This window comes from Eublepharis macularius, chromosome 3 (assembly GCF_028583425.1).
Source record: "Eublepharis macularius isolate TG4126 chromosome 3, MPM_Emac_v1.0, whole genome shotgun sequence".
Lineage (NCBI taxonomy): Eukaryota > Metazoa > Chordata > Lepidosauria > Squamata > Eublepharidae > Eublepharis > Eublepharis macularius.
The window spans coordinates 187,595,136-187,613,245 of NC_072792.1; the positions used below are offsets into that span (position 1 = coordinate 187,595,136).

At 48.4% G+C, this 18,110-nt stretch overlaps 2 protein-coding genes across 2 annotated transcripts; both read right to left on the reverse strand.

The window, feature by feature from the left end:
* Positions 1–6,878: 6,878 nt before the first annotated feature.
* Positions 6,879–7,844, reverse strand: LOC129326385 (olfactory receptor 51V1-like). The gene has a single exon (XM_054974542.1). It carries the CDS (start codon positions 7,842–7,844, stop codon positions 6,879–6,881), a length of 966 nt encoding a protein of 321 aa, XP_054830517.1.
* A 6,607-nt stretch (positions 7,845–14,451) lies between these two features.
* Positions 14,452–15,390, reverse strand: LOC129325910 (olfactory receptor 51H1-like). Its single transcript, XM_054973900.1, has one exon. It carries the CDS (start codon positions 15,388–15,390, stop codon positions 14,452–14,454), a length of 939 nt encoding a protein of 312 aa, XP_054829875.1.
* Between the last annotated feature and the right edge of the window lie 2,720 nt (positions 15,391–18,110).

Here is an 18,110-nt window from a genome sequence, read left to right on the forward strand (position 1 = left end):
TGAATCTGTGTGCGTGAGGGGGAGATCAGCAGAGAGCCGGCCTGCTTGCCTGGGCCGGCCACAGCCCTAGACGCACTTCTATGGAGGGCCTTGTTCAGAGCGGAACTACAAGTGACAAAAGGCACAGGTTGGACCCTTGTCAGCTTCCCTCAAGTTTTGATGGGAAATGTAGGCATCCTTGTCTCGCAGCTTGGCTCTCTGACTGCTGCCCAATGGACTTTTCAACTGTCACTTGTCCAACATTCCGCCAAGCTGCCTGAGTTCCGCTCTCAGGCTCCTGAGTCTGTGAAGGCCTATGGGGAAGGGAGTCTTGCCGTAGCCTAGCAACAGGGATGGCAAGGGGGCCCCTGATTGGCTGACAACGTGAGGAAAGGCGGCGCCTCAGGGAGAAAGGGGGGAAATCTACTGGAAAAAAAAGGGAATTCCTTAAGTTTCTTCTGGGGGAAAAGGCAGTTGAACTTATTCCATGTTTAGTTAACTAGTTCAACAAGAGAGAGTTCAGTGTTTGGGGTCTTTTTTGGCCTTGTTGCTGCCTTATGAGAGTCCCTGGGACTCTGCACATGTTCACCTATATGAACAAGCCACAGCATATATACGCCTGCGCCTTGCACTTCTGGCAGCTGTGTGGAAATCCCCCCAGAGAAGAGAAAGAAGGGGAGGCCGTGAGGGGGCTGAGCGGCTGAGAGCAGCGCTTGGGAGGGCAGCCTGGGAGTTGAACCCCTGGACGCTGCGGGAGCGGTGGGTTACACAGAATGGTACGGGTAAGGAGGAAGCCATGTTTGGAGGAGGAGGAGGAGGAGAAGTTGTGCTGGCTGTCATTAAGCCCAGCCGGTGGAACTGCCGCAATTAGGCCCAAGCAGGGCTGCCGAGAGCCACTTCGGGTCCCCCGGCGAAGAGTCCACCTGCCGCTCTCTGTATGACCCTGTTTCAAACCTGACCTGCATCTCCCAGGTGAACCTGATCTCAGCAGATCTCTCGGTTAGTAATTGGGTGGGAAACCTCCAAGGAAGACCAGGGTTGCAGAGGCAGGCAATTGACTACCCACCTCTGTTAGTCTCTTGCCATGAAAACCCTGCCAGGGGACACCGTAAGTCAGCGTATGGTGACTTGAGGGCACGCTCCGCCAGATAAGAAACAGCAAAGGAAGGTGAACAGGATTGTTAAAGAATAGATTTTACTGTTAATTTATTTAGAATATTTTAAAATTATTTATTTATTTTATTTGACTTATATCCCGCCCTCCCCACGAATGGGCTCAGGGCGGCTCACATCATCATTAAACCACAATAAATTAATTGTCAACTTTAAAAACAGATTTAAAAACTTATATTAAAATACTCTGAATGTATGATTTATAATGTGCCAAAAATTGAAGCAGAAAAGAACACATAACTGGATTTTGGATATTCATCTCTCCTGGGTCCTGCGCAGGTTTCTTTAGGAGCGGACGCACCACTGCCCAGTTTATGGCAGGGGACCACCCCACCCCCCTTCCTCAGGGATACATTTGCTCTCTCCAGGACCCCCCGGCATGCCAGCCACCCCTCCCAGCAGATTTGCACTGCAATCCTCAGCAGAGTCACTCCAGTCTCAGCCCATTGATTTCAGCGGGCTTAGATTGGAGTAACTCTGTTGAGGATTGCACTATTAAACACCCAGGAAGGGCAAGGGTTGTATAATCAGGTGAGAGCCAGTTTGGTGTAGTGGTTAAGAGCGCGTGACTCTAATCTGGAGAGCCAGGTTTGATTCCCCACTCCTCCACTTGAAGCCAGCTGGGTGACCTTGGCTCAGTCACAGCTCTCTCTGTGACTGATCTCTCTCTCTGCATCTGACGAAGAGAACATGATTCTTGAAAGCTTCTGCTACAATAAAATTGGTTAGTCTTAAAGGTGCTACTGGACTCTTTTTGATTTAGCTCTCTCAGAGTTCTCTCAGCCCCACCCACCTCACAGGGTGTTTTGTTGTGGGGATAATAATGACATACTTTGTAAACTGCTCTGAGTGGGTGTTAAGTCGTCCTAAAGGGTGGTATATAAATCGAATGTTGTTGTTTTTGCTAGTAGTAGTAATAGTAGTAGTAGTAGTATTAGTAGTAGTAGTAGTAGTAGTGTCAGGTTCTGGCAGTTAGACCCAAATAGTACTTCACATCAAACACTCCAGGTGCATGAGTTTAAATTGCTTTATTCAGGGTCTACAGGTCAGTGTACACTAACAGCTTTATTGGCAGAAGCAACGTGGGTATGAAAGGTTAGGTTAGTTATAGGGAAAGGGGATAGTTAAGATTCTTGGGGCGGGGGGCAGGGGAGAAGGGTTCATAGTCTGAGAAAGGAAGCAAGAATGAAATCATTTTAAGCTTTGAGCCACCTCCTTGCCTCCAAGGCCATTCTCCCGTCTCTTCCAGCAGTGAAAGTAAACACCTATGAGATAAAGAGAACAGCCATGATCCTAGCTGAACTACATGGCACACACTCATACACGTTAGCAGTGCGTAAGGCAGCACATTTCTTGTACTCTCAGGAAATCAGCATCATGGATAAAACACCTTTATGGCAGAGATGGTACACGTGTCTGACAAGTCGTAGCAGATCTCAAACTTCCAAGCATCCTCTCCACTTCCTGACAAACTGAAAAGTATCCCAAAAACGGGACACGTCGGCACCCTGGGACCATCCAATCCTGTCAGTGCTAATGTAGAATGCAAGTTGGAGCAGAGGCAAGAGATTTTATCCACATAGTGGAGCAGTCCACCTCCTTCTGCAGGCCAGAACCCAATAGGCCCCCGACCCCCCCCCAGAAGAGTCCTGCAGGTCTGCCCTATGTGGAGTAGGCAGGAGAGACGGGGCCTAGGAACAGTCGTGTCAGCTGCCTGGGCCCTTTTCATTTCCTCATTCCGGAGTTCAACCCGGGGGCTGCCTATTCACTGGTTCTGCGGTTCGGGTCATTTTCTGGAGTCCCCTGCTGCTTTGAATGGGTTTGAATACTCTGCAGTAGATTCCCTGATTGCCCTGCCGGACGGAGCCCTTTCTTGAGGGATCTGCACTCCATGAACTTTGAGTTCTGTGCTGTAGATTCACTAAGAGCCAAGCTACAAGTGACGCCTGACACAGGTTGGACACTAGTCGGCTTCCTTCAAGTTTTGATGGGAAATGTAGGCATCCTGGTCTTGCAGCTGTAATGGAGAGCCAAGCTGTAAAACCTGGGTGCCTACATTTCCCATCAAAACTTGAGGGAAGCCGACTAGTGTCCAACCTGTGTAAGACGTCGCTTGTAGTTTGGCTCTAAGTATCTTCTGAAGGAGAGAGTCTCATCATCATTTCTGACCGTACAATGGAGGCATTGATTTCCAGAATGAGATCTAATTGCTTCTAATGCTGAGTACTTAATAACATACTGCATGGACATCTGACACATACGAAAGTAACTGTTTAAACTCTATTGCAGTTGCATATTTGAGATAGCTTCCTTTTTTAGTTCTTGCTGTGTGCTGCTGGTGGAAGAGGAGCCTGGATTTTGGTTGGTGTGTCGGCCTGTTTATTACGTGTGGCTGTATGGCTTGATGGGACCTGTAAGTGCCTAAACTGGTTCCCCCACTCTCAGATCAGCCTCCTCCTGCCCAGAGGAGAAAACGGGCCCGAGTGTATGACCTCTGCTGCCTGCACCAGGTCAATAATGTTTTGGAACAGTACAATGGTCTTCATGGTGACTATGAAATACGGTTGCGCAAATTTTCGTAACAATTTGAGAACTGGATTTTAGGTAGGGCAGAGTTTTCATTATGCTGACAAAAACTGTTGTTGAATTGGGATGGGGGGGGGGCGGGTGTCCCTAAAACTAGGACTATAATTTTTGTCCCTGGGGCAGCATAAACGGGTGGAGAGGGAGGGGAAAAGAAGCTCCCAGCCCCACCATGCCGTCACCATTCCGGCTGGAAGCTTTTCCTTGCCAGCAGTTATTGTTATTATAAGCACAGTAAGTATTGTTATCACTGCCAGCTTGAAAATGATGGGGGGGGGCGTGCTGGGCTCCTGGACTCTTGTAGTTCTTGGCCTTTGCAGCAGCTGTTTCATCCTCTGCAAACAGATGACTTTTTATTTTGTTTAAATCGAATGTTATTATTAAAAAGCAGCCAGTGGAATAGCTTTATATCAATATAACAGTATAGCAATGTGCCTACCAGGACTTTTGAGGGTCCAGTTTTTAATTTTTTAATTTTAAGCATGTCTCTAGCCCATTCTCTTACAGAGATATAAAGGAAAAGGCAGGTCTCCACAATGGAAGGGTCTGGAGAGTTACTTTTCTAAAAGAATTAAAATTTGAAATTCAGAAAAAACAGGTGCATATATTGCAACATTTGTATATCAATGTAATGCTATTCAACTGCTGATTAAAAAAATGATCCCTCTGCTGCAACAGCCAAGTCTGGAAAGAGTCCAAAGCCTGCCAACCGTTTTCCAGAAGTGGGGGGGGGGGACACTTCACTGGCTCTGATGCTGGCAGTGTGGAGAAACCTTCAGAGCAGACCATGCCAGCATCATCATGAGTCCAGGGCCAGTTCAGTTCTTTCCCTTTTAATACTTAAAGGGCCATGGGTGGAGGCCAGGTCTACCTAACCTTCAACTGTCGGTCTCTCTCCCGAAAGGAAGGGGGATTCCAGCTAGCAGCTGCTTCCCAGGCTGGTTTCTTCTCTTTCTCTCCCCGTTCCTGAAGTACATGGTGGAACCTGCTGCCACGTGTTTTTCAAAACCTGCTGCTGTATTGCTTGTTGTGTGTGTTCTTTTTTAAATATTTAAGCTGTTTTATTGGTTTTAAAGATATTGTAGGAGGGCGGAATACAAATCGAACAAAACAAACAAATAAATAATACATGAAACTCATCTGAAATTCTAGGAGATAAATTTTCATAACTTCCAGAATATTGAGAATGCTTGGGGTCATTTTGGGTGTCCATAAACTGATTCTATACAGCTAGTTTGAGGTATAATTTCAGCTCAGGTGTATCCAAATGCACACCTCCACCATGAAGCCTTAAGCGATACCTGACAAAGCAGCCTCTTCATGGGTGCTGAAACCCCCAGAACCAGCTGCCCCCATGAGAGTCCAATGCTACAAAAAAAGGTCACCCACTTTGGATCAGGGACAGGGTCTCAGGGGTAGTTGGCATGTCAGCAGAACCACTATCTTGTCCCTCTGTGTGTGTCTGTGTGGTGCCTTCAAGTCATAGTTGACTTATGGTGACCCCTGGTGGGGTTTTCATGGCAAGAAACTATCAGAGGTGGTTTGCTATTGCCTGCCTCTGCAGCCCTGGTCTTCTTTGGAGGTCTTCCATCCAGGGCCAACCCAGCTTAGCTTCTGAGATTTAAGGAAATCGGGCCCACCTGGGCTATCCAGGTCAGGGCATCTTGTCCCTGTACCAGGGACAAACACGCCAGAATAGAAATCTGCGGGGGGCAGAAACCCCAGAGAAAGATGGATTTAGATGGGTAGCCATGTTGGTCACCAGTAGAATGGCAGGATTTGAGTCCAGTGGCTCTGAAGAGACCGACAAGATTTCTAGGGTTTGAGCTTTTCAGTTTGTATCCACTTTTCTGTTTTAATAAAAATAGCCCCCCTCCCACCCCCCAAAAAGAAAAAAGGGATTTCCAGGGTTTGAGCTTTCATCAATCAGAGATCCCTTCTTCAGGAAGATGAAAGGCAGAAAGATTGAGAAAGATGGAAATCCTGCAGGCAGGCAGCCCCTCCCCCCACCATCAAGTTCGTGCTGTTCTGCACTGAGAACTTGGGAGGGTTGTACTGCAACAGGATCAAGCCATTTCCATCACCTGGGGAGGGGGGCAGAAAATCCAGCAGGCAGGTGAAGAGAGCTCCCTGGATTGCTCATTTCTAAAAGCATCAAGCCCACCGTCTCCTTTGCCTAACCTGAAAGTGCTTGGTAGCTTGACCTTTCACTTCCACTCTCGTTCCCTGATTTCTCTGCCAAAACACTATTTAACAATGAGAGCTTCTAACATCGCTGTCCACTCTCTTAATGAATGCTGCGCAACTAGAAAGCAAGCAGGAAGAAAAGTCAGAACTTTAAAGGAACCCAGGGCAAAGTGCATAATCTTGGGCAAGGAGCTTTCTTCAGGGAAAGCAGAAGAAAAACAGTAACACCGAGGGTACAGATAAGCAAGCACAGAACAACCATGCAAAGAGTAGCTACAGTTCGGGCAGACCTGGAGGCAGGAAACCAAAAGGGAGACTGCAACCAAGAAATCAGAAGAAGGTTGAGGCTTGGAAGAGCAGCTGTGAGGGAACTAGAAGAGATCCTTAAAGACAGGGATGCCTCTCTGGGGACCATCAAGAAAAAGCAAACTAAATTATTCTCCAGTATTATGTATGGATGTGAAAGTTGGACAGTGAAGAAAGCGGACAGGAAGAAAATGGATTCATTTGAAATGTGGCGCTGGAGGAGAGTTTTGCGGATACCATGGCCAAAAAGATAAATAAGTGGGTACCAGATCAAATCAAGCCTGAATTCTCCCTAGAAGCTAAAAAGACAAAACTGAGGCTGTCATACTTCGGCCACATCATGAAAAGACCAGATTCTCTGGAAAAGTCAATAATGCTAGGAAAAGTGGAAGGCAGCAGGAAAAAGAGGAAGACCTAAAACCAGATGACTTGACTCAGTATAAGAAGTCACGTCCTCCAGTTTGCAAGATCTGAGCAATGCTGTTAATGATAGGATGTTTCGGAGGTCTTGACGGTACATAATGTAACGTAACATAACGCACATGGCACAAAACTGATGACTGTGAAATGAGAGTTAGTAGCCCAGATGCTGCTCCGTCAGCCTTATTTTGTTTCTCTAGACTGTCTTGAGTGAGACTATTTCATTTATTTTAGCTCCCTTTTCTTCCAAAAGGATTCAAGGCAGAAGTTATTCTGAGGATCCGGGTGTAGATCTGCTTTGTTTTGATGCTGTAGATGACGGGGTTCATCACGGGTGGGAGAAGGATGTAGATGTTGCCCATAATGACATGGAGAAGGGGAGAGGCATGCTGGCCGAACCGGTGCACAATGGAGAGCCCGAGCACTGGGACGTAGAAGACCAGGACGGCGCAGATGTGGGAGATGCAGGTACCCAGGGCCTTCTGGTGGCCTTCATTCCCAGCACTCATGCCCAGGACTGCCTTCAAGATCAGGCTGTAGGAGATGAGGATGAAGAGGAGATCACAGCCCAAGGTGAAAAGGATAATGGTGAGGCCATAGAAACTGGTAACGGTTGTGTCAGCGCATGCTAGGCGGATCACGTCTTGGTGCACACAGAATGAGTGAGAAAGGATTGCAACTGGACAATAGGGAAAGTGCAGGAGGATATACAGGGGGGGAATTAAGGTCAAGGTGCTTCTTAGCAGGAGGACCAGGCCAATTCTGGCCACTCGACTGGCGGTCAGCAGAGCTGCATATCTCAGAGGAAAGCAGATGGCAAGGTAGCGGTCCACAGACATGGCGAAGAGCACAGCTGACTCCATGAAGGATAATGAGTGGAAGATGTAGCCTTGAGAAAGGCATCCATGTTTGCTGATCTTTTGCAGCTGGAACCAGAGGACTCCCATCACGGTGGGCACGGTGGTGATGCAGAGGCCCAGGTCGGTGGTAGCCAGCATGGCCAGGAAATAGTACATGGGCTGGTGCAGGCTCGGCTCTGTCCGTATGATGTACAGAATGGTGCAGTTGCCCAGCACTGCAAACAGGTAGGCGGAAAAAATGGGGATGCCAATCCAGCAGTGCGCTGCCTCCATCCCTGGGAAGCCACGCAGGGTAAACCGTGTGGTGCTGTGATTGGCTTGAGTTAACAGTGCCATGGTGAGCCACAAGTAATATTTAACATTCTGTGAAATGCAAGGAAGTACTGAAACCAAAGTCACTTGGAAATTCAACAGGGAGTCTCACTGTTAAAATTCCACACACCTGCCTGGATGATCCCTAACGCTGCTGGCCAGGTGGCAGAACAAAAAGAGCGAGTCACCTGAATAGAGAATAGACTTTGGTCATGAGAAGTCAGAGAATCTTCACACGTCCTAGAAAGGCACCAAGGGTGCAGAGACATGTCTCTCTCTGGGCAGATTTTGGATATTGTCCTCTCTCCCAGGAAACAGGGCTTCCTAATGGAAAATCCACCGAGACGTTTGCAGAGTCCACTGGCAGGCAACCTGATCACTCACCAGTCAGAACTATTCTGCGGCAACAGGAACGTGCCCAACCTCCAGGACACAATAATAGGCTGGAGAATCAGCTCAAGCTTCCTTGTGAGCAGGAAAGAACTTAGAAAAGTTTGAGATGGTTGCCTGGAGGACCCTTCCCTGGTTGTTTCTGGAACCAGGATGCTGAAAGGTTTTGGGAAAGATGCTCTCTTACCTGGAACTGTGCAGATATTCTTTCAGTCCAGGGCAGGGCCTCCCATTCTTTGTCTCCGTTGCGTTCCAGGCAGCTCGGAGAAGAAGAGCGTTGTCTGTGCTGCAGTCTTGAGTCTCTTGCTCTGAAGGAAGCACCTGAGGGCAGCCTTGGCTGTCTGGGAGTATTTATAGAGGGGAGCCCTTGAGGGATGCTGCAGTTGAGGGATGCTCAGCTCAGCGGAGGGGGATTTGCTACAGGAGCTCTGAGCCCCTCCGGGGGGGGGGGGGAAGCCTCCTCTGAGCAAGCGCTGGCTCCTGTTGTTGGCCTTCCCAACTCACATGGCCTGGGCAGGTGCAGGGTCTCAAGTGATGCTGCACAGCTGAAGCCCTGTCGTAGGAACCCCCAGAAATTATGGCACTTGTACTTCTTAATTCAGTCTCTGCTGAGGTTTGGAATAAATCATGTGGCCAACTGACAAGGGGACTCCCAGGGATGGTCAGCAGTGCTCTAAAGCCCTCCTTGCACCACCAAGGGGAAGCAACCCCTGTTCTGCTGAAAGGTCTGCCTGAAGGTGATCACATACCACCGCCCCCCCACCCGAACCATAGCAGCGTCTCAGTCATTAGACCTCATGAGCCTTAATGCTTGGGAGGACCTACCAGATGCTCACCCTTGTCATAAACTCATCGGCTTCCCCGAGCAGAGGGCCCCATGCTTCCAGTCTTTTGTCCCCCCTGGATCCTCTCAGGCCCACCGTCATTCTGGACACCCATTGTTTTACCAACTCTGAATGAAATTTTCTCACCTCACCATTAAAATGCAAACCCACCAATAAAGTTTAAACTTTCCATCCTTGACCCAATCAGGGCCCAAGAGTAACTAAGTCCTTACTCTCCCGGGACATTGTGCCGATAAAAGTAGCCCTCGAAACGCCAGTACTTTGCAGTTAGCCACAGCAGCCGCTTTCCCTGGGCTGTTTCGCTCCTGCCCCTATGACTTTGCACAGGACACTGGGAGACTCTGAGCGGCCCCCTTTCTTTGCACTCTGCACCAGATCACCACCAGGGCTTGCCTGGTGCACAAGTGTTGTGTGTACTCTCTTCTTCGGACCCCCCAGGACATCCCCCCTCTTCAGAACAGGCTCATACGTTTTCATTTGCACTTTTATGCGCATGCTCTCCCCCCCCCCCCAATAGTGTACATGCAAATCCTCACCTCCCAGGGTAATGGGAGCCACCACCAGTTCCTCTTAACTAATGCAAAGCTGAGGGACCGAGGACTCAGGTCTCCAGACTTTCCAGGTGTTAATCAAGAAGTCAGCCCTGCAAGTTAGAACACATGTAGGCTGAGTTCCACAAAGACAATCCTTTGTTAGCTGTAGTAGCCAAATAGGCCAAAGTACTGCATATAGACTGAAGCCCCCCCCCCCCCAAATAACACCACAGAAGTATAATGAATAACGTTAATTAAGAAGTGGGCAAAAGATTAAATATAGAAAGTGTGCAAGACAAGAAAGAAAATCATAAAACTAAATAACTGCTCTAAAATACTGTTCAAGTTTTGGTCCCCTATCCCAGATCGTACCTTGTCAGGTTAGAACCACAAGCGTTGACGTAGAACGCTGAAGTCCCAAATCCAGATGAGGGACTTGACTACCTAAGCGGGTACTCAAGTCCAGCGCACACAACGGCATGTAAGCAGCAGGTATACCACCACCACCACCAGCAGACTAGAACGCAGACCCTTACTTCACGCCAGGCTGCCTGCAGCACCACCTGATGCTGCTTGGCCAATCCATGGGTGTTGCCAGGACATATGGCCCTGCTCCTCTGCAAGGGGAGCACGTGTGGAATCACAGCCACTGACTCTCAGCTGGGGATTCTTGTGCGAATGAGACGGGATATGAGTGCGAAGCTCCCTCCTGGTCACTGGCCTTGAAGCTCTCCATCCCCGTCATCTCATCGGCCCCTGTGCGCCTCAGTTCCAACTTCCAGCCCATCCCTTCATCTCTCTGGAAACTGCAAAGTCAAAGCGACTGTAATTTCCCAGAGATGGGCCTTCTAGGGCCTAACCAAGCCCCAAAGCCTAAATCGAAAATTTAAAAAAAACCCAAATGGACCAAGAGCCGCCAGTTCCTTGACATAAACATTCGTTTATTATTGCTTTTGTATGTGCGAGCGTGTGTGTTTTGGTACCTGCTCAATCCTTAGTGTGCCTCTTCACAAGCAAAAGTCTTCTTTCCGGGTCGGAGATTCAGCCTGAACCTGGTCTGACTGTTCCTTACTGAAGACAAGGGCGCATAAGGCCCCAACAGCCCACAAAAAGGAGGGACCTGCTAAAACTGCCTGCCCACGGGAGCTCATGGACCCTTCTGGATTCCAAAATGCAGGCTATGATGGAAGCTAAGAACAGGAAGCCGTTGAAAAAGCTTGCTCCTCATCGACCTCTCCTGCCTTGGGTCAGAAGCCAGCTCCATATTTTATCATGGAGCTGGGTGATCTAAAGAGGGCTGGAAGATGTCTAGAAAGTCACTGGCAGAAAATTCGTGCTGAGTCTGATAGAATGAACAACAGAGCCCATTGGAAGAGGCCATGACAGCAGCAAAGCTTCTTTTCAAATTTCTGCAGTCCATACCCTATTGCAGGGGTCCCCCAAAGGTGACCAGATGGATAGGTACATACAGGAGACGGCGGTCCTTCAGAGCCATATAGGGCTTAAAGGTCAACACCACCACCTTGAATTTGGCCCAAAAGCAAACTGGGACCCATTGGAGTTCCCAGGCCCCCTGGAACCCAACCTGGGGGACAGGAGGAGTTGTGGGGTGAGTGTGGGGGGCGCAGGGAGGGGAATGACGTCAATCACAGTGTGAGAAGGAAAACTTCCGCGCATTACGGGAGCTTCTGGCCCATTCCCCGCACTCTCCCCACCCACTGTCGGCCAGGTAAGTGGTGGCGGGGAGAGGAGGCTGGGAGTGGCAGATCCCGCACTCCCACCGGGGGACTGGTAACCCTAGAGCCAGTGTAGACGGAAGAAGACTGGAGTGATACCGTCTTTATGGCCTACTGCAGTCAACATTCTGGCCGCATTATTTTGTACCCGGCACGGAGGGAGCGTTGCATGTCCCCACACTCTCTGGTACTCTGCAACTGCACATGGAGGTTCCAGTGACCTATACTTGAACATGTAAAGGTCTCATTGATCAGACACTTTTGTCGTGTGACAGAGAATGGGAGGGGTTGGGGTCCAATGGCAGAGCATCCGCTTGGCATGCAGACAGTGGCATAGCGTGCCAGGGGCAAGAGGGGCAGTTGCCCCAGGTGCAGCATTTGGAGGGGCGCAAGATGTGGCCACCACCCTGCACCACCGCAGTGAGCTTGGCTGCAAGTGGGCAGCGTGACCGCCCTCCCAAAGAGTGCAGCACAGTCACCTGCTCCACTGCAGCTGGCTTGGCACCCAGTGAGCCGGCAGCCTCATCAGTGCGTTGGCAACTGCTTTGTGCTCTTCAGGAGGGTGGCCGTGCTGCCCACTTTCAGCCGTGCAGGCGGCTTGCTGGGCACCGAGCCAGCCGAGCTCACTGTGGTGGTGTGTGGGGGGGGGGGTGGCGGCCGGGTCTTGCGTGATGATGTCACCAGAAGTGACATCATCATGTAGGCCGGGGAGTTTTCATGTGCAAGGCACGCAGGGGGGAAGAGGATGTCCCTGCCCTGGGCGCACTGCAGCCACACTACGCCGCTGCATGCAGAAGGCCCCAGATTCAAACGTCCAGCTGTTCCGGGATAAATGGGCATAAACACAGATGGCAGGGCTCTCTTGTGCTGGTTCCAGAAATTCACCACTTGTGGAGCAACTGGAAAAGTCTGAAAAGGGAGGAACACAAGAGGGGAGCAGCGCGAAAGCCACTGTGATGCGGTGGTTGTAGTAGTGGGCGAGGATCTAGGAGAATCCCTGCTCTGCCATTGAACCTTGCTGGCCAGTCTTGGACCAGTCACACACTCTCAGCCTATCCTACCTCACAGGGGTGTTTGGAGGATAAAATGGAGGAGGATGTTGCAAGGCACTTTGGGTCTCCACTAAGGAGAATGGTGGGGTATAAACAAAGTAACATACAAAACAAGTGGTTCGTTGTGTGATTTTTGAAATAATTGTGGTGGATTTCTTGAGGGGGGCATTAGCAAATTTCATGCACACACATACTCATATGCATGGATACACATTTTCGCCTAAACTAGTCCTGGTTTGTGGTGGTGTTGTGTGGCAGTTGTGAAAGCTTGGTTTCTGTAGTCTGCTGATGCGGTCCTGCTAGCCACACAACCCACAAGTGTCCTGCTAGCATGCATGACCCCCCCCCTCCCCTCAAAAATCCCTATTACTGACGTCAGCAGTGTGCTTTGGGAGTAATGGGGTCCTGCGCTGGAAGGCAGGAGAAGAACTTAGAGTGCCCTAGAATCCTACTGCGCAGAGATTTCTGCTCCCACTGGAAGCCTCAGAGCCTCGCTACAAGTGACATCTTTCACGCGAAGGGCACTTGATCATTTTCGCAAGTCTTTCTGGGTACTGAAGTCCCTCTCCCACACCCCTTTTCCTTCTGTTCCTTCCCCTCTCCGTTAGCACGGCTGCCTGAAGAGACGGAGAAAGCCTGCGGCAGCAGCTTTTGCAAATCATCTTGCTGGGGTGGGGGTGGGGAATGCTCTAGAGAAAGCTGACATGTCGGTGAAGTCCTCCCCTCTCTGTTAGAACTGTTAGGATTGCTGCCTTAAAAGTCAGAGAAAGCCTGCGTTTGCAAATCGTTTCTCCAGTCGCAAGCCTGCTCTCAATGATCTTTGGGGGCGGGCAGCTGCAACTTTGCAAATCGTCTTGCTCGGGGAGGGGGGGATGCTCTGGAGAAAGCTAAGAAAGTTGCAGCTGCCCGCCCCCAAAGATCATTGAGAGCAGGCTTGCGACTAGAGAAACGATTTGCAAACGCAGGCTTTCTCTGACTTTTAAGGCAGCGATCCTAACAGTTCTAACAGAGAGGTGAGGACTTCACATGTCAGCTTTCTCTAGAGCATTCCCCACCCCCCAGCAAGACGATTTGCAAAAGCTGCTGTCGTAGGCTTTCTCCGTCTCTTCAGGCAGCCGTGCTAACGGAGAGGGGAAGGAACAGAAGGAAAAGGGGTGTGGGAGAGGGACTTCAGTACCCAGAAAGACTTGCGAAAATGATCAAGTGCCCTTCGCGTGAAAGATGTCACTTGTAGCGAGGCTCTCAGAGCTGTGCCAACTGGGGATGCGTACTGTGTGCGCACTTCTCTTATTTATTTGCTTTATTTTTATTTATGAATGAATGTGCTTAAAATGAATCTCATTTTCTTTTAATCAAAGGACTCGAAGCAGTTTACATCAAACTGAAAAGAAATCGCATGCAAATGCCCATCAACAGAAATACAAATGAAAGGAGGCAAGAGCCAGTCTCTTCCCAGACATTTGAATTCAGCCCTGATGATGATTCCGTTTCAGGAGCGGGGGGCATCCTGTCCTTATGTCTAACTCCTGAATGGAGCAAGTTGGGTGCATGTAAAGCTGGAGCAGGGGGGGGGGTGCTTTCCCTTTCTGGGGACCAGTAGCTCATGGCTGGAGGGGGGGGCGGGATCTTGTAGCAAGGGGAGGCACCACTGGCTGCCCTGCACTCAGGAGATGGTGGACTTAACCAAACGGCACCTTGGCAAAGTTAGTGCTATTTATTGAGAAATGCTGGGACTGTCTTTTCTTACAGAGACTTAATGGAACTCAGAAAAAAATATGTCCCCCGTGATTGAAATATTTTATCTTATTCATGTGATGGCTCCTTAAGTTTTAGTTCCATTGATACCCCTTTGTCGACCCTTTCTTATAGGGAACAAACGTGAATGCTTCCCACATTCAATGGTATTCAGCTGACCCTTGCTGATTTGGTTAAAAGATTAGGGTTTGTACTGGATCCAGCACTGCTGTTAGAGAAGCACGTTAATGCAGTCACAAAAAAAAATATGACTTTCTACCAACTTAGTCTAGCCTGGAAGACGGCCGTCTGCTTTGACATGGCTGATCTGACCATCTCTTTTACTGAAACATTTTGTAGATCCTTTCCCGAATCTGCTTCATTTTCACACTGTACACAATGGGATTTAGAACAGGTGGGACTGCAATGTAGATGTTGGCCATCAGCATGTGCACAATGGGAGAGAGGTGTCTTCCAAACCGGTGAACCACCGTGACACCTATCATGGGGACATAGAAAATCAGGATGGCACACACGTGGGACACACAGGTGTTGAGAGCCTTCAGGCGCTCTGTTTGGGAAGCAATGCTCAAGACAGTCTGCAGAATCAGGATGTACGAGACAAGAATGACGACGACATCCAACCCCAATGTGCTCACGACGATAATCAATCCATACAACATATTGACTTTTATGTCTGCACATGCTAATTTCATAGCATCAGGGTGGAGACAGTAGGAGTGGGAGAGGACATTGGATCTGCAGAAGGGCAGCCGTTTAATAAGGAAGGGGATTGGGAAGAGGAGGCAAAATCCTCTGGATAAGATTGCAATTCCTATTTTTATAATTACCGTATATGGGAGAAGTAAAGTATATCTCAGGGGATCACGAATGGCAACGAAGCGGTCAAAAGCCATTGCCACAAGGATTCCAGACTCCGTCCATTGAAATAAATGGATGAAGAACATCTGAGTGATGCAGGCATTGAATGAGATTTCCCTGGAGTCAAACCAATAAACACCCAACATTGTTGGCATGGTGGCCACGGAGAGGCCCAGATCTGAGCAGGCCAGGATGGAGAGGAAGATGTACATGGGCTCGTGGAGGCTTTGCTCTGTTTTGATGACAAAGAGGATCACAAGGTTTCCAAGCAGAGTTAGGACGTAGAGCACAAACAAAGGGAAGGCCATCCAAGAATTGTATTCCCGCATGCCAGGAATGCCAACTAAGACAAAAGATTGGTGGTTCTCGGCACTGCCGTTGAAGCTGACGGTTGACATCTCCTGAATGCATTTGGTGAAATGATGCAAAAGGTTAGAGATGTTGTATGGCCTTGGTTGAGTCCAATTTCTCAGTCACCATCTGCCAAAGGGAAATAATGGTCACTGTATTTTCAAATGATTAGTGCTGTGCAAATCTTTGGCCGTCATCACACGGGCTTCTATTTAGCGCGAAAATGGTGCAATTTCCCAGCAAACACCCACCTTGTTCCCACAGTGATGCGATTTTCTCTCTTCTGCTTTGTGCTTGATAGTCACGATATTTTGCGCCTCAGTGTGAATGCCTCACATCTATCTTTTTCGCCTCGCCACGCCATAGGCCCACCCTTTTTTTTCTCTCCTCAATCCCAGAATCCATTTCTCCCGTGACTCCCCCTTTTTTTTGTAATAATGTCCTTATATTGCTATAACGACATCACACAATGAAAATTTTCTGCTGAAGAAAACAAGTAAAAATGACTGAATTGCCATTAGAGAAAGTTTTATTTTAACCCAAAACCACACCTTGCTAAAAATGGCTGTGTTCAGTCATTTTCCGTTGTTTTTTTTTAACATTATGATGTTATAGCGATATAATGCCTTTTTTTTTTTGCGTGGGAAAATTTTAAACTCCGCAACCGTTCTATCCGACTTCCGCTTTCAGTTTTGCGTTACCGAGAGGATCTTAGGCGCGGAAGACGGCAGCCTCATCCAGCTGACAACAACTTCAGTTGTGCACACGGATTTCAGATTATTCAGGAAACAGCAGTAGATTAGGTAGCTTAATGTTATTCCGTTATAGCGGAATTAAACGCCAATTTTTTTTTTTAAAAAGGGGGGAGGAGCTGCTTCTGCGCCCATTAGAGAGAATGGAACAGAGCACTTAGGTGTGGACAGCTGGGAGCGCGAAGAAACACGAGGTGACCCAAAGAAACATTACTGTGCCGATATCAGCGATGACGCTATATGCTGTAAATTTAACGGAACAGATGCCTGTGTGACGACGGACTTTATGTGGCTAGTCAACCAGTTAAAGGACTGCTAGGGAGCACTCTCTTCCTTCAGAAATTCAAGAAAAGGCAAAAACCAGAAACACAATGTCCATGCAAAATAGCCTCAGATGATTGGATTCAGGGACTAGTTGCTATTGCGGCCAAAGCCTTTTATCCAATATGGTCACAGTTGAATGTGTAGACTGTAATGGTTTAATTTGATGTGTAATACAATCAAACCATCTAAAGCTCAGCAAAATTACCCGTTAAGGAACTGGCCCTTGATTCCTTTCAAGTGTGTTACTGAACTGTGTCACTGAAGTGTTGCTGTGATCCTGTCCTTGCACACAACCGGCTCCCTCCACTCCTTGGATTTTAAAATAAATAAATAAAAGGGAACAATACAACCAGTAATCAGCTAGGAGGGAATTTAATAAGCCAGCATCCCTGGTAGAGGAATGCCTAGGAAATACAGGAGATACCCAGGAAATACAATTACAGGACCCAATGGCGTCAACTACACTGTCTCTGGCTCTTACAACTGCTCTCCTCCAATGTGATATATGCCCTCATGTGCCAACAATGTCCATCTGCTCTGTACATTGGGCAAACCAGCCAACCTCTGCGCAAAAGAATAAATGGACACAAATCTGACATTAAAAATGGCAACGTCCAGAAACCAGTGGGAGAACACTTCAATCTACCAGGACATTCCATCAAGGACTTAAAGGTCACTGTAGTTCAACAGAAACCTTCCAAGAACAGAATCCAGCGGGAAGCTGCTGAATTGGAATTCCTATGTAAATTTGACTCAGTCAGGCTGGGATTGAATAGAGACTATGAATGGTTATCTCATTATCAGAAGTAACTGACTTCCTTAACAGAAGCAAACAGATCTCCATATCAGAAGCTACTGTTTGCATCTATTCCTCCCCTCTCCACCTATATATCTGACCAGTTTCTTCTTGCCCTCCATGCATCTGACAAAGAGAACTGTGATTCTCGAAAGCTTATGCTACAATAAAGTTGGTTAGTCTTAAAGGTGCTACTGGACTCTTTTTGATGGGACAATTTGGGTGCAAAAAGTTTCTTGCTCACCTGATTCCTAAAGACTAAATTCTGCATAGCATTGTGACCGCTGAAGGATGCTGCATATTTTAGAAGATTGCATGCTCCTGGAGGCAGTCCTAGAAATCAGAAGGTTTGCTCACACTCACCTCGCTTTGTAACAGACCACGAACCGGCCCAGTTTCCTTAGCTTGAAAGGGTGACTGTGCTTGACCGCTGGCAAGAGAAATCCTCCCTGTGCTTTTTATTTCATTAGAGTCACATTTAAAGACTGTGTGTTCCTGGGAGGGGGGAGGCTGCCCAACTCCCTCTGAAGAAATCCGCATGGGAGGCATTTCCATAAATCCCAGAAGCAGCGATTGTGGAAGCCCTGTGGATTCTGTGCAACAATAGCACAGATTTGGGCTTCAGTGGGCATGTTGGGATCTCTCATCTCCCAGGAGTGAGGCAAAAGTCAGCTTAAGAGATTGGTGGAGAACTGCAGAAGCCATTTTAGAATCTGTTAGAAAACAGCCATTTCTGGGAGGAAAGGAGAGAAAGACAAAAAATAAGCACGAGGATGCAGACCACATATGGTGGGGATGTTTTTCCCTTTCTGTGTCTCTCTTGTGATAAAGTATTAAGCTGTATGTAAGCAGGGCTCATTTGGAGGCGGAACGCGCAGGAATGCAGTTCTGGCAG